We start from the raw sequence: 24,689 nt of genomic DNA, 5'->3' as shown, positions 1-24,689 counted from the left end.
CTCAGGTTCAAACCCCCAGAGCCACAAAACAGAACAAAGAAAAGCAGTGAAATATACATATGAAGCCACTGGCTTGTTGCTCCGGAGAAAGAGGATGCTTGCTGTGGCTAAGGTTCCATTCCAAGCAGCGTTATATTCGCACATAAGCAGCAACCAGAGCCTGGGCGGGGGCGGGAGATCAGAACGGTCCCCACCACCAAGCCTGATGACCTGAGTATGAAGCCTGGGACCCACCTGGTGGACGGAGAGAGCTGCTTCCTGACCAGTTGTCCTCTGCCCTGCACTGTGTGAGCTTGTATACAATAAGTAAATAGAATAACATTTTGTTTTTTAAAGTAGTAGGCTGGGCATGTTATACTGAGTCTACTCTTCATCCCCAGTTCTCGGGAGGGTTGAGACAGGAGGATTGCTGTGTTTGTGAGGCCTTCTGGGGCTACTAAGACCCCGTGGAAAGAAACAAAACGAAAAGAGAAGCAGGAAGGCGAGGGTTGGGCCTCAGACCTGGCTTTGCCCGCAGCTGCCGAATCCGCCTTCCTGGAATTCACTAACGGGCATCTCCTTCACGGACACTGGCATGCTGGAGTTCCTCACGCCAGTGCAGGACCCAAAGGACCCAGCCTTTGACTTCGAGAAGTGCACCGTGAACGTGCAGGCCGTTCTCATGCACCCCAAGTTGGATATTGAGCCATGTAATGTAGGTGACTCCGTGATCTAAGTCAATTCCCAGTGACCTTTGTGGTTATTTCTTTCCGGGGTGGGTAGCTGGTGGCACTGTGGATGCCACCTAGCACCTCATACAATGGAGGAGAGTCATGGTCCAGTAAGCCACTCCCTGAACCCATCTCTGCCTTTAGAGTAGGGGAAACGGAGAGAGAAAACTTGAGCGAGAGATGGTGGTAGAGGTCCGTCATTCTAGTTTCTTGGGAGGTTGCAGTAAAAGGATTTCAAGTTCCACTCAGCCTGTGCAACTCAGCAAGACCTTGTGTTAAAAGAAAAAGTGAATATGAGGCTGGGGCGTGGTCAGGGTGGACCCCCCCCTAGAATTCCCCAGGGGGCTGAGGGTGTGGTCAGGGTGGAGCCCCGCCTAGAATTCCCCCAGTGAAGGGCTGGGGGCGTGGTCAGACTGGAGCCCCGCCTAGAATTCCCCAGGGGGCGGAGGGTGTGGTCAGAATGGAGCCCTGCCCAGAATCCCCCAGGTAGGGGCTGGGGGCCTGGTCAGTTTGGAGCAGCTGCTTAGCAAAATTAAATATCAGAGTACAGGTTTAGTTCCCCCATATTGCAAGATACATGGGGGAAAAAAAGGAGGAGGAGGAGGAAGAAGAGGAAGAAGAAGAGACGAAGATGACAACATTCTGGAAGGACTTGGTTCCTGTAAAAGTGTGGTGGAGATGCTTGTCTACATCAGGTTCTCTGGGGACACAGGGTCCAGCTATGGCTCTCAGCATGAGGATAAGATTCTGTGCCTAATATGCCACATAGCCCACTTGTCCTTTGCTTCTGGAGACGGGGCTGGGAACAGTATTTCCTTATGTGCCATCCTCTTCCCCAGATGGAGGTTCTGGAAAGCACCATGGTAAATAAAATGTTCACAATAGACATGAACACCAAGCTGGATCTGTCTGCCCTCATGATACCCCGGCGGGGAAAGACCCCCATACCACTGGTGAGTATAGGCCAGCCTGCACACTCCAGCCTGGACCACAGGCTCCATACTCCACAGTGCTGCCAGGCCACAACCCCAGAAGTCCTTGTTTGTTGAAACTTCCTCTCTTCTCTCTGCCCCCTCCACATTCCTATTTCTCTTCCTTCTTTTCTCCCTCTTCCTTCCTTCCCTTGTCCATCTCATTCCCCATCTCCACCTTCTCCTCCACTTCCTACATCTCCTCTTCCATCTCCTCCATCTCCTCCTCTGTCTTCTCCATCTCCTCCTCTGTCTTCTCCATCTCCTCCTCTGTCTTCTCCATCTCCTCCTTCTCCAGCATCTCCTCCTCAATCTCCTCTTCCATCTCCTCCATCTCCTCCTCTGTCTTCTCCATCTCCTCCTCTGTCTTCTCCATGTCCTCCTTCTCCAGCATCTCCTCCTCCATCTCCTCCATCTCCTCCTCTGTCTTCTCCATCTCCTCCTTCTCCAGCATCTCCTCCTCAATCTCCTCTTCCATCTCCTCCTCCTCCATCTCCTCCTCTGTCTTCTCCATCTCCTCCTTCTCCAGCATCTCCTCCTCAATCTCCTCTTCCATCTCCTCCTCCTCCATCTCCTCCTCTGTCTTCTCCATCTCCTCCTCTGTCTTCTCCATGTCCTCCTTCTCCAGCATCTCCTCCTCCATCTCCTCTTCCATCTCCTCCATCTCCTCCTCTGTCTTCTCCATGTCCTCCTTCTCCAGCATCTCCTCCTCCGTCTCCTCTTCCATCTCCTCCATCTCCTCCTCTGTCTTCTCCATCTCCTCCTTCTCCAGCATCTCCTCCTCAATCTCCTCTTCCATCTCCTCCATCTCCTCCTCTGTCTTCTCCATCTCCTCCTCTGTCTTCTCCATGTCCTCCTTCTCCAGCATCTCCTCCTCCATCTCCTCCATCTCCTCCTCTGTCTTCTCCATCTCCTCCTTCTCCAGCATCTCCTCCTCAATCTCCTCTTCCATCTCCTCCATCTCCTCCTCTGTCTTCTCCATCTCCTCCTCTGTCTTCTCCATGTCCTCCTTCTCCAGCATCTCCTCTTCCATCTCCTCCATCTCCTCCTCTGTCTTCTCCATCTCCTCCTCTGTCTTCTCCATGTCCTCCTTCTCCAGCATCTCCTCCTCCATCTCCTCCATCTCCTCCTCTGTCTTCTCCATCTCCTCCTTCTCCAGCATCTCCTCCTCAATCTCCTCTTCCATCTCCTCCATCTCCTCCTCTGTCTTCTCCATCTCCTCCTCTGTCTTCTCCATGTCCTCCTTCTCCAGCATCTCCTCTTCCATCTCCTCCATCTCCTCCTCTGTCTTCTCCATCTCCTCCTCTGTCTTCTCCATGTCCTCCTTCTCCAGCATCTCCTCCTCCATCTCCTCCATCTCCTCCTCTGTCTTCTCCATCTCCTCCTTCTCCAGCATCTCCTCCTCAATCTCCTCTTCCATCTCCTCCATCTCCTCCTCTGTCTTCTCCATCTCCTCCTTCTCCAGCATCTCCTCCTCAATCTCCTCTTCCATCTCCTCCTCCTCCATCTCCTCCTCTGTCTTCTCCATCTCCTCCTCTGTCTTCTCCATGTCCTCCTTCTCCAGCATCTCCTCCTCCATCTCCTCTTCCATCTCCTCCATCTCCTCCTCTGTCTTCTCCATCTCCTCCTTCTCCAGCATCTCCTCTTCCATCTCCTCCTCCTCCATCTCCTCCTCTGTCTTCTCCATCTCCTCCTCTGTCTTCTCCATGTCCTCCTTCTCCAGCATCTCCTCCTCCATCTCCTCTTCCATCTCCTCCATCTCCTCCTCTGTCTTCTCCATTTCCTCCTTCTCCAGCATCTCCTCCTCCATCTTCTCCTCCATCTCTCTCTTTGTCTCTTCTTCTGCCACTCTGGGTTCTTCCAACAACCCCCACTCTCCCTGTTTTTCGTGACATCCTGCTATGTCTTGCAGCTCAGTGGTCTCAGTTTCTGAGGCTGCAGCTGATAGGCAGATATTCCCGGTGAGTGTGCTACAACCCAGAAGCTTGTGTGCATATGCAACTTGTCTGGTCTGAGGGTGAATAGGGTTCCCCTGGGTATCTGTCACAAAGGGACAGCTGTCTGTGTGTTATGTCTTAGGTGATGGTCAGCAACCCTCACTCCCTGGGCTTCGAAGCACACACCAGCGAATTTGGCAACACGTTCGACGGCAACATTAAGCACAAATTGGTGTGTGTCTGTGGCCATGGCGGGGGGGGGGCTTGACCAAATCCCAACAACACTCCGGGCACTGCTTTTTTGTTTGTTTGTTTTGTTTAGTGTTAGTGAGACACGGTATCCCTCTGTAGGCCAGGGAAGCCATAGAATATGTTATCCCGCAATGGCTTCCTAAGGGCTGGACACGGGGAGTGTACCACTAACACCTGACCCTCCATGCTAGCATTTCCTTTGTGCCCAGACTCCTCTACCCTGACAGGCAGCTACCACACAACCACACACACACACACACACCCTGTCACACAGGAGAGGCTGGGGTGCACCAGGTAGACGGAGGGTGAGAGCTGAGTTATCTGGGTTCCGGTCAGGGACCAGGTAGGGGGCCAGTTGTCCCCCCTGCACCTGTCTGCCTCAGAGTCATGGCAGGACTTGCCTGTGGTCCCTAGGATCAGCCTACACGATGTCACCTGAGCAGGCAGGACTCAGCCAAACCCACACTTCAGGCAATCCTCGTGACATGAGATGTCAGTGAGGGGCGGACAAAGTTGCAACTCATAGGGGAGACCAAGGATTGGGCCATGAGGGTTAGAGAAGGTTTCCCTGTGACATAGAAATAAGACATAGTGGGGCTGGACAGCTGATGGGCCCGCCAGTCACCCTTCTCTTACTAGCCCCGTCCCATTTGGGGGTGACATCTGTGCGGACCCCTGCTGCAAATGGCTGTCTCTCTGTGTGTCTGTCTGTTGCTGTCTCTGCCGCTGCTGCAGGAAATTGAACTCCGACAGCAGCACCACTGGGAAAACGCGGACATTAACTTCACCTCCAGGTACTGACGGTCTCAGCGCTTGAGGGTCGTCCCTGCTCCTACCTACAGGAGCCACGGTGGGAAAAGTAGGGCTGAGTTCCAACACTACCTCTGGAACACTGTGATCACATTAGCCTAAGTTCTCCATGGGGACAGGGCCTAGAGCTGGGGAACAGTCGCCCAGGAAGCCGGCGACTCTGGGTCTCATGCCCAGCACCTCAGGTCCTGAGTGCCACGGCATGTGGAGAAGTGGGAGCAGGAAGGTCGTGAGTTTGAGGTTAGCCTGCGCAGATGAGTATGTGTGTGTCTCTGTGTCTGTGTGTGGCGGCATGGTATCATAGTCTGCTCTCGGATACTGTGGGAGACACCATGACCAAAAGGAACTTGGAGAGGAAAGGGTTTATTTGGCTTACACGGGCTGACCACAGTCCGTCCTCGAGGGAAGCCGAGGAAGAATCTGAAGACAGGGACTGATGCAGAAGCCATACAGGAGCGTAGCCTCCGGGCTGCTCCTGGGGACTCAGCCGGCTTTTGGTTTTGTTTGTTTGAGTTTTTGTTTTTCTGAGATGGTGTCTCTGTGTAACAGCCCTGGTTATCGTGGAACTCATGCTGTAGACCAGGATGGCTTCGAACTCAACAGAGATCCCCCTGCCTCTGCCATCAGAGTGCTGGGATTAAAGGTGCCCACAACAGTCCAGCGCTCAGACTGCTTTTTTTTTTCATGTTATCATAGCATTTAATTTGGGCCTGTAAGTGCAATTGTGGGGTTTTTTTTAATGCAGTTACTTATAATAGTTATCTTTTATTTTATTTTATTGATAGTTATTGAGCTCTACATTTTTCTCTGCTCCCCTCCCTGTCTCTCCCCTCCCCCTTTTAATCCTCCCCCAAAGTCCCCATGCTCCTAATTTACTCAGGATATCTTGTCTTTTTATACTCTCTACTTCCCATATAGATTAGATCTATGTATGTCTCTCTTAGTGTCCTCATTGTTGTCTAGGTTCTCTGGGATTGTGGTTTGTAGGCTGGCTTTCTTTGCTTTATGTTTAAAAACCACCTATGAGTGAGTACATGTCAAAATTGTCTCTCTGTGTCTGGGTTACCTCACTCAAAATAATGTTTTCTAGTTCCATCCATTTTCCTGCAAAATTCAAGCTTTCATTATTTTTCCTGCTGTGTAGTATTCCATTGTGTAAATGTATCACACTTTTCTTATCCATTCTTCGATTGAGGGACATTTAGGTTGTTTCCAGGTTCTGGCTATGACAAATAAAGCTGCTATGAACATAGTTGAGCATGTGTCCTTGTGGTATGATCGAGCATTCTTTAGATATATACCCAAAAGTGATATTACTGGGTCATGAGGAAGGTTGTTTCCTAATTTTCTGAGAAATTGCCACACTGACATCCAAAGGGGTTGTACCAGCTTGCATTCCCACCAGCAATGCAGGAGTGTTCCCTTTTCCCCACAACCTCTCCAGCATAAGTTGTCATCAGTGTTTTTGATCTTGGCCATTCTTACAGGTGTAAGATGGAATCTCAGAGGTGTTTTGATTTGCATTTCTCTGGTGACTAAGGATGTTGAACATTTCCTTAAGTGTCTTTCAGCCATTTTAGATTCCTCTGTTGACAGTTCTCTGTTTAGGTCTGTACTCCATTTTTTTTTATTGGATTATGTGATCTTTTGGTGACCAATTTCTTGAGTTCTTTGTATATTTTGGAGATTAGACCTCCATCTGATGTGGGACTAGTGAAGATCTTTTCCCATTCTGTAGGCTGTTGTTTTGTCTTGTTGACTGTGTCCTTTGCTTTACAGAAGTTTTTCAGTTTCGGGAGGTCCCATTTATTAATTGTTTCTCTCAGTGTCTGTGCTGCTGGGGTTCTATTTAGGAAGTGGTTCCCTGTGCCACTGGTTTTTGATTCATTTGGACTTGAGTTTTGTGCATGGTGATAGATATGGGTCTATTTTCATTTTTCTACATATTGATATCCAGTTATGCCAGCACCACATGTTAAATGTGCTTTCTTTTTTCCATTTGATATTTTTTGCTTCTTTATCAAAGATCAGGTGTATTTGAAGATGTGTGGATTAATATCCGGGTCTTCTACTTGGTTCCATTGGTCCTCCTGTCTGTTCTTATGCCAATACCAGGCTGTTTTCAGTACTGTAGCTCTGTAGTAGAGTTTGAAGTCAGGGATTGTGATGCCTCCAGAAGTTCTTTTATTGTACAGGATTGTTTTGGCTATCCTGGGTGTTTTGCTTTTCCAAATGAAGTTGAGTACCGTTCTTTTGAGGTTTTGAAGAATTTTGCTGGGGTTTTGATGGGCATTGCATTGAATCTGTAGATTGCTTTTGGTAAGATTGCCATTTTTACTATGTTAATTCTGCCTACCCAAGAGCATGGGAGGTCTTTCCACTTTCTTGTGTCTTCTTCAATTTCTTTCTTCAAAGAATTAAAGTTCTTGTCATACAAGTCTTCCACTTGTTTGGTTAGAGTTACTCTGAGATATTTTATGCTATTTGTGGATATTGAGAAGGGTGTTGATTCTCTGATTTCTTCCCCAACCTTCTTATTATCTGTGTACAAGAGGGCTACTGATTTTTTTGGGGGGGGGGTTAATCTTGTATCCTGCTGCATTGCTGAAAGTGTTTATGAGTTGTAGAAGTTCCTTGGTAGAATTTTGGGGGTCACTTATGTAAACTATCATATCATCAGCAAACAGTGACAGTTTGACTTCTTTTCCAATTTGTATCCCCTTGATCTCCCTTTGGTGTCTTATTGCTCTAGCTAGGACCTTAAGAACTATATTGAATAGGTATGGAGAGAGTTGACAACCTTGTCTTGTTCCTGATTTCAGTGGAATCGCTGGGAGTTTCCATCTAGTTTGATGTTGGTTGTTGGCTTGCTGTATATTGCCTTAATTATATTTAGCTATGTTCCTTGTATCCCTGCTCTCTCCAAAGACCTTTATCATGAAGGGATGTTGTATTTTGTCAAATGCTTTTTCGTCATCTAATGAGATGATCATGTGGTTTTTATTTTTCAGTTTGTTTATATGGTGGATTACGTTGACAGATTTTCGTATGTTGAACTATCCCTGCTTCTGTGGGATGAAGCCGACTTGGTCATGGTGGATGATGGTTCTGATGTTTTCTTGGATTCGATTTGCTAGTATTTTATTTAGTACTTTTGCATCAATGTTTATAAGTGAGATTGGTCTGTAATTCTCTTTCTTAGTATTGTCTTTCTGTGGTTTGCATATCACGGTAATTGTAGCCTCATAAAAAGAGTTTGTCAGCCTGATTTCTTATATACCTGGTTGGCAGCCCAGCCTATGAGCCGTATCTCCAGCCCAGGCTGCTTTCTCATACAACCAGGACCTACTGAGGGGTGGCACCACTATCTGCTGAAGCTTCCCACATCAATCACTAATCAAGTAAATGCCACACTGGCCAATCTGATGTGGCAAAATCTCAGCTGAAGTTTCCTCTTCCTGACTGTGTCAAGTTGACAGCCAAAAGTATTCCTGGCAGATCCTGGCAGGTGGACAGCAGAGGATGGGGAAGTACCTGGGCATGCGAATGGATGGTCGGCAGGGTGAGCGCGCCAGCATCACCGTAATGCAGACCTTCCATCCCTAGTGTCCCTGTTGCTTCGCAGCATCAAGCATCACAGCGTCTCCTCCCTGACCGTGGACATAGCTGACAAGACACTGGCGTGTGTGGACCTGAAGCCCCTGGTATGTGCCGAGTCTCAGAGCTGGTCCCACCACCCTGGGTGGACTCTGGTTCAGAAATGACCCTGATGTCCTGATTGCTGGGGTCACTGTTGCCATCTCAGGGAATCCCTCACAACCCTCTGGGGGAAGTGCTCTTTCTCACTGGGCATCTCTAGAATTTTCTCTGTCCAATTTGAGGAACTACAGCTTCTAGATCAGTGGTTTTCATCCTCCCAGACGCTGAGACCCTTTAACACAGCTCCTCATGTTGTGGTGACCCCAACCATACAATTATTTTCATTGCTATTTCATAAGTGTAATTTTGCTACTGTTATGAATCATAATATAAATACCTGTGTTTTTTCCAGTGGTCTCAGGTGACCCCTGTGAAAGAATTGTTTTACCCCATGGAGTTGCGACCCACAGATTAAGACCCACTGTTCTAGGTGCTTCCAGAGACTTGAAAATGAAATGCCTGCATGCAAGAACTTATGCGTCCTTCATCCACAGCCTCGTCATTCACAGTGGGCGGCCGTGGGAACCAGTAGACGGATGGGGAGAGCGTGGCCCATTCATTCGGTTGATATTATTCAGCTGGGAAAAAGAACACAGTTCTTACCATAATCCCAGTGTGGGGGACTGTGTGCTTTTGAGGGCGGGGATGAAGAGCTAGGTGTTTGCTGTGGGTGGAGCCTCGACTTGACACCGAGAGCCACTGTGTGGGAATCAGGCTTGGGAATGTGTCCCAGACAACGTTCCTCGGCAGCAGGACTGACGGTGGCTCTTCATGGCTTGTTTGACCACTTCTCCGCCTCTGTCCCTTGCAGACCACACTCATTTCAATCGGCTGTGACCAGTCCAAGAGGATTATTGTGCAGAAGTGAGTGTCACAGCCCCGGGGATAGGGTAGGCAGGGCAGGGCCGGCAGAGTCGCTATAGTGAGGTGACATTATTCTATCTACTTTTGTATGTCTTTAGTAGTTCCATAATAGGGGATTCGGGGCCTGGAGAAAGCCATTAGAACAACAGCTGCTCTTGCAGAGGACCGGGGTTCGGTTCCCAGCAACCACATGGTGGCTTACAACAGGTCCAGGGGACCTGACACACTCACATGATATCTGTGGGCTCTGCACACACATGATGCACAGACAGACATGCAGGCAAATAAATAAGCAGACATTTAAACACTGAAATATTGAATTTAGACTATGTTATTAAATGTTACATTTAAATATTAGCATCAAAGTTCTGCATATAATTGACAGTTGTGCTACAAATTAAAACACTGAAAACAGCAAATCCCTGGAAGTAGCCGTCCATCCTGAGCCAGGAAGAGGTTGGCTAGTGGCATGCAGAGGTGTCCATGCTGTGCTCTGGGGCCCTAGTGTGCATGACCTGAGCTTGTTGATGAGGTGATACCGTGACCTTCCTATGAAGATCTGTTCTTTCTTGTGTTAGACTGTTTTTACTCTGTGTGTGTCTGAGAGTGAGTGGGTGTGTGAGGAGAGTTGGTGTGGGTGTGAATGGGAGGAGAGTATTGGTGTGTGTGAGTGAGTGTGGGGGTGCAAGTTCTCTCAGAGTCCAGAAGGCTCAGATCCCCTGGGGCTGGCAGTACACACAGCTGGGAGCCCCTCCCCCACGCGCACCATCTCTGCAGCCACAGGTTTTAATTTCTAAGGAAGGATTTGGAACCCTCCCTAAGGTGACTACAGGCCCCCACCCTCCACCTCCACAGCTGGGGCCAGTGCCCCACCGTCCCCCTCCAGCTTTTGTGTCCGTTCCCCCATGCCCACCCACCCCTCCAGCTCTTGTGTCCGTTCCCCCATGCCCACCCCTCCCCTTCACCCACTTCTCTCCATTACAGCAAAATCTCTGCTTGCTCCATGGGGATCCTCGACCCGGTGGAGCTGCAGGACAACTACACTTACATCATTGAGAAGTAAGTGGGGTGTTGCCCACCTCTTGTTCCTCCACACCCTGGGGATAGAGACGCCCAGGAATGAGGAAGAGTGATTTAAAACTGGGGCCTGGCCCAGGGCAACCGTGCAGTCGCAGGAGCTAGCGGGATGCAGTGGTGTAGGGAGCCCGCACATTGTGCCAGGCACTGAAACCCATCAGGAAGCCTCTCCTTTTTTAATGTGATACTTTGAGTCAGAGCCAGGCCTTAGCACTGACGGTAAGTTGTCTCATTAGCTATGTGTTGCTATGGTAAGACATTGTGACCAAAAGCAACCCAAGGAGGAGATGATGCAGAGGCCATGGAGGAACGCTGTTTACAGGCTTGCTCCTCATAGCTTGCTTGGTTTGTTTCTATTTGTTTATTTATTTTTGGTTTTTCGAAACAGGGTTTCTCTGCATAGCTTTGGAGCCTGTCCTGTTACTCACTTTGTAGACCAGGCTGGCCTTGAACTCAGAGATCCGCCTACCACTGCCTCTGAGTGCCGGGAGTGGGTGAGTGTGCACCACCACCGCCCAGCTCCTGGTTTATTTTCTTAAGCCCAGCTGCCCAGGCGCGGCATGTGCCTGGGGTGGGCTGTCACTCGGGAGTGTTTCTCTGATGCAGTCCCACACTCACTCCATCTTAGCAGTTTATAGACAACGGAGGTTTGTGACTGAGGCCCTAGAGGACGTAGTCTAGGTGCTAACCTGAGCCCCTCCTCCGTCTCTCACTGGGGTTCCAGGTGGGGCTTCTCCTGACCCACCAGAAGGGCAGATATAGACCAGCAGTCCCCACACACCATTGCTGACATGGGGCTTACATGTCTGTGGATTTTAGTAGCCACTGGTGGTCCAGAGCCAACTGAGGGACTTGGGAGAGAGAAACACTGTCCAGATGATGCTTCTTCTACACAGCCTGGTCTACAGAGCTAGTTCCAGGACAGGCTCCAAAGCCACAGAGAAACCCTGTCTCGAAAAACCAAAAAAAAAAAAAAAACAAAAAAAAAAAAACAGATGATGCTTCTTTATTCAGTGTGGCATGTGACAGAAAGAGGACAATTTGGGTGTTACTCTCTTCCTTTCAGCGTGTAGGTCCCATGAGCTAGGTGGCCCCACTGTGTCCCCTCACCGCTTTAGTCTGGGCCTCTGTGTAGCTGTCAGCTATTGGCTGGGGCCCCTCTCAGGAGACTCTTGAGCTTGGCTTAAAATGCAACACACGGGCACACACACAGGCATACACACGGGCACACAGAGACAGATACACACAGATAGAGACATTCTCATACATACACCGTGTACAGAAACACATAAATGTAAACCTGAGGAAAAGACCTTTGTATGTCAGTCCTGGCATGAGAGGACCCAGCAAAGACTGCAGCTGCCAGGACCTGAGTTCAGATCCCGGGACCTGTGATGTAAAAACAAAAAGCGGGGCGGTGGTGGCAGTGGTGGCACTAGGCAGGCAGAGGCAGGTGGATCTCTGTGAGTTGGAGGCCAGCCTGATCTACAGCGTGAGTTCCAGGCCAGGCTCCAAAGCTACAGAGAAACCCTTTTTTAAAACAAACAAACAAGCAAAGAACAAAACAGTGGTGGGGCAGTGGTGTGGGCTTCAGTCACCACGTCATTGTTTCTCCAAAGGGAAGCGTATAAACCAGTGAGCCATGAGGCGGAGGCCCAGGCTGACTTACTCGTGTACTACCAGTACAAGGAGCTGGGCTGCCCTCGCCTGGTCTACTACGACAAGCCATGGAAGCCCGTGGTGGAACTGTAAGGCCCCAGGCTGTGCCAGCACCCCACCCCCAGCCACCCCTTCTGCCCCGCCCCCGCCCCACCCCCCCCACACCCCATCCCACTCAGCCCCAGCTATGGAGCCCAAAGCTAAGGAAGCTTGGCCCAGGTCTCCGTGTGAGAAAGGCCTCTATTGCCACGGCCTTGGCTTGACTTGGCAGGTGTACACAGCAGGCCTTCTGACTTCTCCTTTTATGGTTCATATCATGCCAGCCTCTAACCCACGATGTAGCTGAGGCTGGCTTTGGGCTCTGCGTATTCCTGCTGCAACCCTCCAAGTGCTGGCATCTCTTGTGCCATCACACCCGAATACATCGTCTCCTTCTGACCCCATCTGTGCAGCCTGTACTCTCCCAACTCTGTCCTTGCCCGAAGCAAGGTCTCTGTTTCTATGAGTGGTTGTGGGGTTTTGAAGGATGAGCAGGAGTTTGTCAGCATATATGATAATTGGAGGCACAGCTAGATAGAGACTAGCAACACTCAGAGACAGGTGCAGTCACACACACCTATGATCCTTGCATTCAGGAAGCTGAGGCAGAAGGATTGAGAGTTTAAGGCTAGTCTGGCCTACACAGCAAGACTGTCTTAAAGAGATTATCTTGAGTTGGGTGGTGATGGCACATCTTTAATCCCAGCACTCAGAAAGTTGAACGTTGGCGGACTTCTGAGCAGTGCATGACTGACTGCTCAAGCTTCTTTGTGGAACGGGAGCTTCTGCAGTCCCTGGAAGCAGTCATCCCTGAAATCTCTGGAGGCTCTGAGGACCAATGTCACCACGGGCTCTCTTTGGAACATGACTGTGCTTGTGCCGCTTAGATGGCTTCCAGACAGTGTCCCCTATAGCGCAGGCTGGCCACAAACGTCCCCCCATGCTTCACCTCCCCAGTGAGGTGACCCTGGGTGTGGATGAACAGGCTTCTCCACAGCAACCGCGACGCTGTGCACCTGCTCCTACACTGGGCCTCTCAGGGAGCAGTGTCGTTCCTGAGGCCAGGGCTCTTCTTCCCCTCAGAGCCTAACCCTGCCTGTCAAGGTTGGTTCCATGTCTGTGTGTCCAGATGGTTTTGATCCTCAACTGCCAAGGCAAAGTCAAGCCTAAAAAGAGAAGCTTGGCTCAATATTCAGATGACACAGCCCTCAGATGTCAGGGTGCTTCCGACCTTAGGTGCAGACCTAAGATTTGGGGAGGTATCCACAGACATCATCCAAAACCTCTCAGGGATGGATAGGGTGCAGGAGTTCTGTTTGCTGGGGCCAAATGGTAGAGTGCTCGCTTGGCTTCACAAAGCCCCAGATCCCGTTCCCAGCACCCCATGAACCTGTCACCCCAGCAGTGCAAAGGTGGAGACAGGGATCAGGAGTTCAAGGCCAGCCTGGGCTACAGAAACAATAAACAAAACCCAAACACACAACATCACAAGCTTATCCCTTTTTAGGAAGGACCCTCATTCCTAGTGGCTGGATCCCTTCCCTCTACTTCTCTCCCATTCTTTTCCCACACCTTCCATCGAGGCGTGGAACCCCGCTGCCTCACCTTGTGTCTCAGGTGGAAGGACGAGGATCTAGAAGAAATAATGAACGCTGAGTATGTGATCAGTGAGGTCAACGGGATAATGACCTATTCGTACTCCCTGACGGCCGCCACTGCCAACTGCCGGTCACAGCCTCAGAACTGGAGCGCCATTCGGGCACAGTGGGACAAGCGCACAGGTCATCCATCCCTCTGGAACAGAGAGGTAGGCAGGATCCCGCCCATGCTGTGTCTGCCGGCCACCCCATCACTGCGGAGCTGGAGGCTGACGGACCCACTACAAAGCAACTTGGAGGGCAGTCTAGGCTGTATCTTGCCAGGAGTCCCAGGAAGGGTGAAGTAGAAGGTTGGGAGGGTTAGGAGGACCGAGGGCCAGCATCATCCGGAATGGCATCCTGTATCCTTCTCTCCTTGCCCCAGAACTATGTCAGCTGTCACGACGACAACGATGACAAGCCCCTGCTGTGGCCAGAGGTCGAGTATCAGATCTTAGGTGGCCAGACAGACAATAAGGTTATTTTTGGTCAAAGAAATGGAATCTACATCTTTCTTCTCACGGTGGTGGATCCATACTACAGGTGAGCGGAGGGAACACTGTGGCTGGGGGGTGTCAAGGAGAAGTGACACACAGGTTTGGCGACAGAGCAATCTGGCAGATTCTGGGGATGGTAGTGTGTGTCTGTCACCCCAGCAATGGGGAGATGGACAGACACAGGAGGATCAAGAGTTCAAGGCCATCTTTGGCTACAGAACTAGTTTGAGGCCACAAACTGGGCTACAGGAGATCATGGTCAACTGTGGGCTGTGGCCGCATAAGGGTGGTCATCCGCCTGGCTTCCTGGATGCTTGCCGGGCTGCAGGCTTTCACTTCCTCCCTCCCCTCGCTGAGTCTGTTGGTCCTCCACGCCCCTGACCTCACTAGGCTCTCTCACTGTCTGGCAGCAGCCGAAGTTCAGCTATCCTGTCATGTTTTTCTTTCAAATGGTGATGTAATTGTCCTTAGTCCCCTTTCCTCCAAACAGAAAAACATATCTTAGTACCCATGCACAAGAGAAAGCTGGCCTTGTGAACAGGAGTGGGGACCCAGGACAGTCTATGCCCACTGTTCCCTGCAGCTACTGCAGCCTAAACACCGTATTCAGTGTGTACGTGTACGGGGCCTTACCCATGGCGATGTTCCCGCCGGTGCTCAGCATCATGCTGCTGGTGGTTACAACACTACTGAGCATATGGCTAGCCTATGCCATCCCCAAGGAGCTGAGCACTGAGAGGGGCCAGCGCTTCAAGAACTTCTGGTACTGGCTGTTCCATGGCTGCTTTAAGATCTGCAACTGTTTCTGGCTGTGGGACAGACTGAGACAGTGTCTGCGCTCCAGGAAGGTGAAGGACCAGCCAGGGGGACTCCCAAGCCAGGCAAGATAGACAGACGTTGAGAGACAGCCAAACACATAGGGGCTGCAGGGAGGGACCTCTGACCTCCATGTATGTACATATTGTCTCCTGCCCCAATAAACTGTTAACAATAGTGACCAGACAGTATCCCTGGCAACCCGGTGCTCCACCCCCTGACCACACCCCCAGCCGTCTTTATATATCAAAAACAAACATGTTTGTTCCCACACTAACAAGATTTTCCCATCCTCCAATGTTAACCTCCAGCACAAATATGTCAAATATGTTTTCCCCCAACTTTTACATCAAAACATCTTTTTTTAAAAAATATTTATGTATGTATGTATGTATGTATACAATGTTCTGTCTGTGTGTTTGTCTGCAGGCCAGAAGAGGGCACCAGACCTCATTACAGATGGTTGTGAGCCACCATGTAGTTGCTGGGAATTGAACTCAGGACCTTTGGAAGAGCAGGCAATGCTCTTAATCACTGAGCCATCTCTCCAGCCCCTCAAAACATCTTTAAACGAAAAACAACACTTAGCATTTTTTTTCTAGCTTGGCCAAATTGGGCCAGGTACATTCTGTCTTTACAAATCTAAAAGGTGATTGACATGAGCACACCTTTTCAAGAACAACCATCTCGGGCTGGAGAGATGGCTCAGAGGTTAAGAGCACTGGCTGCTCTTCCAGAGGTCCTGAGTTCAACTCCCCGCAACCACAGGGTGGCTCACAGCCATCTGTAACGAGATCTGCAGGTATACATGCAGACAGAACACTGTGTACATAATAAAATCGTGAGATTACAGAGTGTCTCTGCAGGTGCCTGGGATGGGATCAGGTAAGAAATAAATCAGGGTGGGGCGGTGGTGGCGCACGCCTTTAATCCCAGCACTTGGGAGGCAGAGGCAGGCGGATCTCTATGAGTTCAAGGCCAGAACTAGTTCCAGGACAGTCTCCAAAGCTAAAGAGAAACCCTGTCTCAAAAAAAAAAAAGAAAGAAAGACAGACAGAGATCCTCCTGCCTCTGCCTCCAGAGTGCTGGGATTAAAGGTGTGTGCCACCACCACCTGGCTGAGAAACCCTGTCTTGAAAAAAAGAGAAGAAAGAAGTCAGGAGTCACCAGGCTTGTACATGGGACTTGGGAGATGTCTCTGTCACTGTTCTACTGTTATGAAGAGACACCATGACCAAGGCAGCTCATTTCTTTCTGTTTTGGTTTTCTTTTTTTTTTTTTAAATGTGTAGACTAGGCTGGCCTCGAACTCATGACCCTCCTGCCTCTGCCTCCTTCAGCAAATCCTACTGGCGTGAGCCACCACAACCGGCGGGTTTTTTTTGTTTTTGTGATAGGGTTTCTCTGTGTAACCCAGGCTGTTCTAGAACTTGCTATGCAGACCAGTCTGGCTTTGAACTCAGAGATCCGCCTGCTCCTGCCTCCTGAGTGCCAGGGTTAAAGGCGTGCACCGCCACCACCACCTGGCTCCAAGGCAACTCTTACAAAGGAAAGCAGCTGAGGGTTTGCTTACAGTGTCAGAGGCTTAGTTCATGATTACCACCACGGTGCTGGAGAGCAGCCAAGAGCTACATCCTGACCTGCCAGCAGCAGGCAGAGAGACCCTTTGAAATCTCAAAGACATACCTTCCAACAAGGCCACACCGAATCCTTCCCAAACAGCTCACCAGCTAGGACCCAATCACTCAGATGTGGTTCTCCAGCCGTTGTCACGCACACGCGCACACCGTAGATGTCTTTCTGGTGGGAAGCTGAGAAAATGCGGGTGTATTGAGGGGGTGGAGGGAAGGAAAAGGCCGCATGGACTTAGGCTCTCTCAGTTCTCGATGGCTCTGTAAACCCACAGCTGTCTGTGAGCCGAGGCTGGACCCCGTGAGTGGTGTCTAGCATGCACCAAGCCCCGATGGATACCCCAAGCACCTGAGCTGAGTGTACTAACACATGCCTGTCATCCTGGCAGGAGGCAGAGGACAGGCCTCAGCTACATACTGAGTTTGAGGCCATTCTGGGTCATATGAACCCCTATCTCAATAATTACTATTCTGTCCGTGCAATCGTCAATAGTGTTGAAGTTCTGGAGGCTGTAGCCAGATTCTGGGCATTTGGGGTTGGACAGTGTGAAGAAACTTGGCTCTCGCCTCACAGGGCAGAAGAAGACTTTTTCTGGAGTGGCATGTGACCGCGACTCAGGGACACAGGTTTCCACAGGTGAGCTGTTTCAGGAAGTGTCAATAGTAACAGGGTAGGGTTGTCACAGTCCAGCGCTTCTCGGGGACATTGTTGTGAACCTCTGCTGCTGTGGGCCTGCGATGACATCATTCTTCGCATCGGGACTGGCAGAAGCCAGGGCCTGCTTCTGCATCTCCAAAAGCTCGCCTAATCAACACAAGGCTGTCAGTGACACACGGGCGAGGAATGAAAGGCCGCGAAGGGATAATTTGACTGTGAACCTGCACCATTCCAGCCCTCCGCTCTCAGGTCCCGGGCTAGGTTTCCTTACCAAGCCCTCACTAAGATCCCAGCGGGGCTAGTTCAGTGAACACGTGATGGAGAGGCAGGATTGCCTGGAGGGTGTGTGCATCTTGCTGCAGCGGCCCAACTCACCATTCATTCCTCCTCAGATTCCAAACCCTAATATTCCGAACTGACCCGAGGCTCCCTTATCTCCCTTGAACAGTACACCCTCGTCCTGGGGGATTTTGGGGTCCAGGAAGCTCTCCAAGGAATCAGGGAGTCCAGTTAGACACGGAGCAATCCTGGTGCGGGCAACTACAGCGCCTAGAGATGTCGCCCAGAGACCTGGGCGAGGCCTCTGCGTGCAAGCGCAGGCCGTTGGGTTCGGATCCCCAGAACCCACACGGAAGCAGCACTGGGGAGTCAGTGGGAGACCCTGACAAGAAGCTAGAGGGCGGGACTGTATGATCTCAGGCCTGTAGTTTGGTCCCAGCACAGCTGCGGGATGGGAGCGCACGGGAGATCCGGGGTCTGCCGGACCGGGTGCAATTCTGCACGGCGTGGGAAAGTGAGAAAGACACCTGCGTTGACGGGTACAAACACGCACGCACACATTCATGCGCGTGCACGCGCAATCGCTAAAATCATCGCAGTTCTCTGCTGCCCCCCAGTGGTCATGTGTGCAACCCTCTTCCCGGAATTTGTGCAGGCTTGGAACTGGACCGATTCTGTCCAGCACAGGAGGCTGTGAGGCAGGAGGATCACCCACAAATTTGTGTCAGTCTGGGCTAAAGAATGAACCCTGAGCCAGGCGTGGTGGCGCACGCCTTTAATCCCAGCATTTGGGAGGCAGAGGCAGGCGGATCTCTGTGAGTTCCAGGACAGCCAGGACTGTAACAGAGTGAAACCCTGTCTCAAAACACAAGGAAAGAAGGAAGGAGGGTGGGAGAGAGGGAGGGAGGAACTTTGTGTCAGAAACATAACCGAGGGGGCTGGAGAGATGGTTAAGAGCATTGCCTTCTCTTCCAAAGGTCCTGAGTTCAATTCCCAGCAACCACATGGTGACTCGTATGTCTGTTGCCCTCTTCTGGCCTGCAGGCATACATATAGACAGACTATTGTATACATAATAAATAAATAAGTAAATAAATAAATAAATGAAAAACACAATCGAGAATGAGGATAAAGACCACTATGCAGGCATGCACCCGGCACCCTGGGCACGGGCCCTGGGAGAGCAGGACCATCTCCAGCTACATAGGGAGTAGAAGACCAGCCTGGGCTACATGAATCTCTGACTAATAAATTAATAATAGTTAATAATGGGACAAATTTTCCCACAAAAGAAGGAAGCCATGTCTATCTCTCTTCAGTAGGAGCTATCCTCACACGCTACACACCGAAGATGAGCTGTATTGATTGTACTCAAGATAAATGGATCCCCATTTCTGGATGAGAAGAGGGTGAAAGAATTTACCCCCCCCCCAAAAAAAGTAGCCTGCTTTTAATCCCAGCACTTGGGAGGAAGAGGCAGGCGGATCTCTGTTAGTTCGAGGCCAGCCTGGTCTACACAGTGAGTTCCAGAATAGCACTTGGGAAGACAAGACAGAAGGACTTTGAGTTCATGACCAGACTAGACTCCACTGTGAGAGTTTCTCCCTGCCCCTCATGTTTGTAGAAGTGTCCCTGAAGATCCAAAATACTCAGTAAGCTGCTTTTAGGTGTCTAGTCAATATGTGAGGGTAAATTTAGGCCTGACTTGCCACCCCTTCCTCCTTCCTTTCAGGAATGTTTACATTTGTTTGTGTGCACGAGAGTGTGTGCACACACACGTGTCTGTGGAGGTCGGAATACAGTGTGCGGGAGTCAGTTCTCTCCCGGCATCGTCTGGATCCCAGGGGTCAAACTCGGGTCCTCAGCCTGCGGCCTTGACCTGTGGAGCCCCTCACCAGCCCCTTTCTTACCTTGCTTTGGTTTTGCAGTGCAGGGCACTCAGTCCAGCCATGCGTTTCTTGCTTTGGTGCAGACTCTCTCTATACCTTGAAGCTGTCCTGCACTGGTATGATAGGCGTGGCCTGGGATCCATACCCTCTTCTGGGTGATGCTGACACAGTGGTGTGTGGACCACACCTAGGAAGGGGCAGGTGCATGGAGAAGACAGTGCCCTCTGCCACTGTGGGTACACAACAAGCAAACTTGGAAGAGGCTACAGACCCGCAGTGTGTGTGTATGTGTGCGCACATGCTTGCAGAGGCCAGATGACACCATCGGTGTTGTTCTGCAAGTACCACCCATCCCATGTTTGTTTGTTTTTGTTTTGTTTTTTAGCGCAGTCGGTTTTTTCTTTTTCTCTCTTTTTTTTTTTTTTTGGTTTTTCGAGACAGGGTTTCTCTGTAGCTCTGGAGCCTGCCCTGGAACTAGCTCTTGTAGACCAGGCTGGCCTGGAACTCACAGAGATCCGCCTGCCTCTGCCTCCTGAGTGCTGGGATTAAAGGCGTGCAAGGCGTTTATGTTTCATGTTCTTTTTTTTTTTGTCCTCTTGAGCCATCACAGAACCTCCAAAAATTGATTAGAATTTTGCTTTATTGATATAGATTTAATTATGTTTCATGTTCTTGTTGGGAGCATAGCACGAAGGTCCTTGTGCCCCAGATCTCCTGAGAGACCAGGAATGTTAAACAGGCAGGACTCATTGACGGTCTTTCTGACAGGAGAGATGAAAACCTGCTCTTTCTTCCAGAAAGCTGGGAATCGAAGTAATCAACAGCCTGATCTGCATCATCTGTTGGTCCACATCAAGCTCCTACAACCAAGGCTGGAAGCGCCAATAGCCCAGAAGACCTCCAGACTAGGCCAGACCGTGGGTCCTTAAGCTAGTGCGGGTACCCTGTCTCTGGAACCCATCTTCTTGGAAGAAATGATGCGTATCAGCTCCCGGAAGTCTGATCCAGGTTGACAGAGTCAGTCTGCACCTGTTTTCATTCTCATCTCTCCAGGCAGTTCATTTCCCCGTATGACACCTGGAGGGATCCCCTCGTGTTCTTCATGCAGATTTCCACGATTCCTGAGCCTGCTACTGTGTGCGGGACAGAGCCCGAATGCCTAGGGAGGGCAAAGAAATGGGGGCAGTTTGGGAACAGGCAGTGCGAAGGGTCTGGATCTCAACTGTGTTTGGAGACGAAGGGCTCAGGCATAAAGATGGTGAGAGATGAGTAGTAGTGATTCTAGAACCAACCCTATTCAACGTGATCATGAGCTCAAGGCGCCATTTACAGAGCTGAGAGAGTAACAGAGCCAAGCCTAGAAGCCCCCAGAGAGGGACTGGGAGCGTGGTTAGGGTGGTGCCCCCTCTTAGACTCTCCCAGTGATGGGCTGGGGGCGTGGTCAGAGTGGAACCCACTGCCTACACTCTCTCAGTGAAGGGGTCTGGGGGCGTGATCAGTGTGTGTTTTGGGGGAGGTCTTCTAGAATACCCCACGATAGGGCTGGGGCACCTTGTGGAAAAACTGGGTTCTTGGAAAACAATCCTTAGCACTGTGAAAGCAAAGCACAAAACCAGGACTCAGTAGTAAGAGCAGTTGCCACTTTTTCAGATGGCTGGACTTGGTTCTCAGCACCGACACAGTTGGCTGACAGTCGTCATCTGCAGTCCAGTTCCAGGGCAGTCAGCACCCTTTCTCAGCTTCTGTAGTCACTGCAGAGTGCACAAACATACTTTCAAGCATTAACACTCACACACATAGAAATAAATCTTTTTCAAAAAAACCTACAAAAAGGGCTGGAGAGATGGCTCAGTGGTTAAGAGGTCCTGAGTTCAATTCCAGCAACCACATGGTGGCTCACAGCCCTCTGTGGTTAGGTCTGGTGCCCTCTTCTGGCCTGCAGACGTGCACACGGACAGAATATTGTATACATAATAAATAAATATTTTTTTTTAAAAATAAACCTACAAAAAATTACCTGGTGATGGTGGCACACGCCTTTAACCAAGCACTTAGGAGGCAGAGGGAGGCAGAGGCAGGACAATCTTGAGTGTAGGCCATCCTGGTCTACAGAATGAGTTCCAGGTCAGCCAGAGCTACACAGAGAAACTCGGCCTCGAAAACCAAAAATAAGTTGGAAACAAAAACGATAAATTTGTAGTGTTGATATATTGCAGTTTCGAGACATACAAACAAATTAACTAACAAACCCACCTTGCCCAAGGGTTTTGAGTGTATTTTAAAGATGGTGGACGGGCGGCCAGTCTCCCGTCTCTCTCACAGACATCCATACTGATGCAATTTTGATGCCCGGCTCTTTTGTTCTCTTTCTGTCTCTCTCTCTTTCTTTTTTCTTTTTCTTTTGACAGGGTTTCTCCGTAGCTTTTGGTTCCTGTCCTGGAACTAGCTCTTGTAGACCAGGCTGGCCTCGAACTCACAGAGATCCGCCTGCCTCTGCCTCCCGAGTGCTGGGATTAAAGGCATGAGCCACCACCACCCGGCTCTCTTTCGTTTTTCGAGACAGGGTTTCTCTGTGTAACAGTCCTGGCTGTCCTGGAACTCGCCTTGTAGACCAGGCTCCCAGGCTGGCCTGGAACTCACCTGAGTGCTGGGCTAAATGTGAGCGCCAAGGCGCTCAGCCAGATGCCCAGGCAGGCTGAGCAGACTTCCTTCGCGCAGCCTGTGTCTGAAGCCCGGGGGTCAACCCTCCCACATAGCTTTAGCAAAGCCGTGTGAACGGGATTGGCTCCTGACTCGGGGAAACTGAGGCCTGAGATACCGGTCAACCCTGCGTGCATGTGAAAAGCGCCTCACGGCCATAAGGAAGGAGTCACTTAGAAGTCAGCCTCGGCTGTCACCAGAGAAACAAACAGGCAAAGTAGCGGGATCGAAGTCAGCACCTCAAGCAGCGGCGCGGCACCCGTGCGCATGCGCGAAGTTCGGACCCGCCCCTCCCTTAGCATCCTGCCAACGCCAGGACCTGAGAACCGCCAGCAGGCTCGCTCTGCCTGCGCGCATGCGTGCCGCGCTAGCCCCGCCCCCTTCTGCGGGCGGGAAGAGGCGGCGGGCGGAGAACCGTTAGTGCGCAGGCGCGCGACCGGAGCGAGAGCCGGTAGGAGCTGCCCTCCTCCTCGCCCCAGCGTCGGCTGGTGGAATGCGCAGGCGCAGGAAGTCTTCGCAGAAAGCAGGCCGAACCCGGGGGCCGGGCGCGGGGCCTTGTGGGAGGGCTTAAGGAAGTAAAATGGCGGACCTGGCGAACGAAGGTAGGGGAGGCGCCGTCGGAGGCCTGCTGGCGGCGGGCGGCAGGGGGGCGGGAGGTCGAGGGAGCCCTAGAGCCGAAGGGTGAGCGCCTCAGGCTGCGCGAGTCCGGCCTCATCCGGCCTGGGGACCCAGCGGGCCCCCCTCCATGGCGTCCGGTTCTCGGCTCGGTGCCTCGCGGTAGCGCCGGCTTCTGCCTCCGCCCGGCCTCGAGGCTCCTGAGCCCCTCCGCGACCGCCACCTTAGGCCTTTCCGCCTCGTAGGCCTTCCCGGGAGCCCAACGGGCAGGAAAGGCGGCCCCGTGGTCTCGGGTGGGGCGAGACCTCGGGGCCTGCTCGCCAGCCCAGCGCGCCACGCTCCCTTCCCCGCCCCCCTCGCCTGGGGCCCGGGCCTCCGTCCCCGGCCTGGCCTCAGGCCCGGCTCCCGGTCATCCCACTACGTCCTCGGCCACCCCGACCTGTGGCCTGCATTTCGAGCTCTGCTCAGACCCGAACCCTGTCCTCCTATTCCTGCCATTGGCTTCCATGCCCTTTGGGGTGCAGCTCATGTCCCCTAATTTGGGCTTGGCTACCTGATCTGCGGGTCCTCATTGCTTCTGTACATCCCTTTTCTTTTGCCCTGTGAACCCTCCCCGGTGGGGCTCTGACTCCCCATCTGAGCACTTGGGGCCATGTCACACTTCCCCAGTCTCACAGTCGGTCGCCCTGCAGCCTGATGCTCTCTGATGTTCTCCCTTTGGGGCTGCTCCTGGCTTGTAGTTTGGGGACTTCAGAGGTCTATTTTTAGCTCTGTCCGTTCTCACTGCACAACTACCGGCAGGCTAATCGCAACAGGGACCTGGTTCTTCACCGTGCAATATTCCTTCCTGCTGGTGATATGTGGCCTGGGGCTTCTATAGAAAATCCAGGGATGTGGGGTTCTTCAGAGAGCACACTTGAGCCTGGTGGGTAAAGCAATGGGATGGTGTCCAGACTGTGGAGGTAGTGTTTACACCTGCAATACTGTCTATCCAAGCCTTGAAAGGTGGGTGTATGTAAGTCGCTTGAGGCAGGTCAGAAAGCAGCGCTGTGTGAACCAGGGCAGCCTGGACTGAGGCCCCACTCGGGTCTATTTTACCATGGTCTCATTTATAAGAAGCCTTTGTGGGTGTAGGGAGACCAGAGAACTAGAGGTTGAAGCGGCATACTCCGGATGTGTTTTAAAGCCATACTTCTTAGCCGGGCAGTGGTGGCGCACGCCTTTAATCCCAGCACTCGGGAGGCAGGCGGATCTCTGTGAGTTCGAGGCCAGCCTGGTCTACAAGAGCTAGTTCCAGGACAGGCACCAAAAAAACTGTAGAAACCCTGTCTCGAAAATAAAAAAAAAAAAAAAAAAAAAAGCAAGCTATACTTCTTTCAAAAATGGTTAGGGTTTTATGTCTGGTGTTTTTTGTTTGTTTTTGAGACAGAGCCTCACAGAACCCATGCTGCCCTCGAACTCACCTTATAGCTGAAGCTAGCCTTGAAGTCCTGGTCCTCCTGCCTCCACCTCCCAGGTGTGCAGTACTGCATGGGGGTGGTGTCACGGAGATCCCCTTTAGGATTGGTCGTGTCCTGCCTGGAACAGAGTTTCCTCCCAGAAAACAGGCGGTCTCTCAATGGGACCTTCCCTCTTAGCCCAGAACCACCACCACTGTTTCCATGGGGTGTCTCCCGCTGCACCTTACCCAGAAGCTAGAGTGACTCTCCTGCACAGGCCTCCGTCCCTGCCTGGAGCCTGAAGTTCCTGCTCGAGCAACCCCCCTCCGCCCCAGCCCACCTTGGTGGTCTGTCTTCACGCTCCTTTACTCTTGAGGAATTTCTTGGCTACCTATTTTCCTTGGTGGCCACCTTTGCTGTTCCCTCTGCCCTGCTTTATTGTCCCATTGCGGCTGTCAGTCAGCAGGCTAGGTCGTGCTCCGCTGGAGCTGAAGCACTGCCAGGGCGGTAG

At 51.3% G+C, this 24,689-nt stretch overlaps 2 protein-coding genes and 1 long non-coding RNA gene across 6 annotated transcripts in view; 2 read left to right on the top strand and 1 right to left on the bottom strand.

Moving 5' to 3' along the window:
* Catsperd (catsper channel auxiliary subunit delta) overlaps positions 1-17,949 on the top strand; it is a 52,894-nt gene extending 34,945 nt beyond the window's left edge. The window contains exons 11-23 of the mRNA XM_075942820.1: positions 518-694; positions 1,550-1,663; positions 3,761-3,850; positions 4,606-4,664; positions 8,306-8,384; positions 9,191-9,243; positions 10,228-10,302; positions 11,940-12,068; positions 13,636-13,825; positions 14,041-14,198; positions 14,736-15,033; positions 17,115-17,235; positions 17,705-17,949. Coding sequence (XP_075798935.1) covers positions 518-694; positions 1,550-1,663; positions 3,761-3,850; positions 4,606-4,664; positions 8,306-8,384; positions 9,191-9,243; positions 10,228-10,302; positions 11,940-12,068; positions 13,636-13,825; positions 14,041-14,198; positions 14,736-15,033; positions 17,115-17,235; positions 17,705-17,949 — 1,788 coding nt within the window. The remainder of the gene's footprint in view (positions 1-517; positions 695-1,549; positions 1,664-3,760; positions 3,851-4,605; positions 4,665-8,305; positions 8,385-9,190; positions 9,244-10,227; positions 10,303-11,939; positions 12,069-13,635; positions 13,826-14,040; positions 14,199-14,735; positions 15,034-17,114; positions 17,236-17,704) is intronic.
* A 2,097-nt stretch (positions 17,950-20,046) lies between these two features.
* On the bottom strand, positions 20,047-22,380 carry LOC142832818 (uncharacterized). Its single transcript, XR_012907278.1, has 2 exons — positions 21,678-22,380; positions 20,047-21,175 (listed from the first exon to the last, which is right to left on the bottom strand). It is a non-coding gene; the product is annotated as an uncharacterized LOC142832818 (long non-coding RNA).
* A 166-nt stretch (positions 22,381-22,546) lies between these two features.
* Positions 22,547-24,689, top strand: part of Ranbp3 (RAN binding protein 3) — a 51,460-nt gene continuing 49,317 nt past the window's right edge. For 2 of the 4 annotated variants that reach the window (XM_075942601.1, XM_075942600.1), the window contains exon 1: positions 22,547-22,726. In XM_075942601.1, coding sequence (XP_075798716.1) covers positions 22,705-22,726 — 22 coding nt within the window. In that variant the 5' untranslated portion in view covers positions 22,547-22,704. The remainder of the gene's footprint in view (positions 22,727-24,689) is intronic. The other 2 variants (XM_075942598.1, XM_075942597.1) reach the window with 1 other exon arrangement.

Source organism: Microtus pennsylvanicus, chromosome 12 (assembly GCF_037038515.1).
Source record: "Microtus pennsylvanicus isolate mMicPen1 chromosome 12, mMicPen1.hap1, whole genome shotgun sequence".
Classification (NCBI taxonomy): domain Eukaryota; kingdom Metazoa; phylum Chordata; class Mammalia; order Rodentia; family Cricetidae; genus Microtus; species Microtus pennsylvanicus.
Note: the sequence above shows the minus strand (reverse complement) of the source record. Positions and strands in the feature narration are given on the sequence as shown.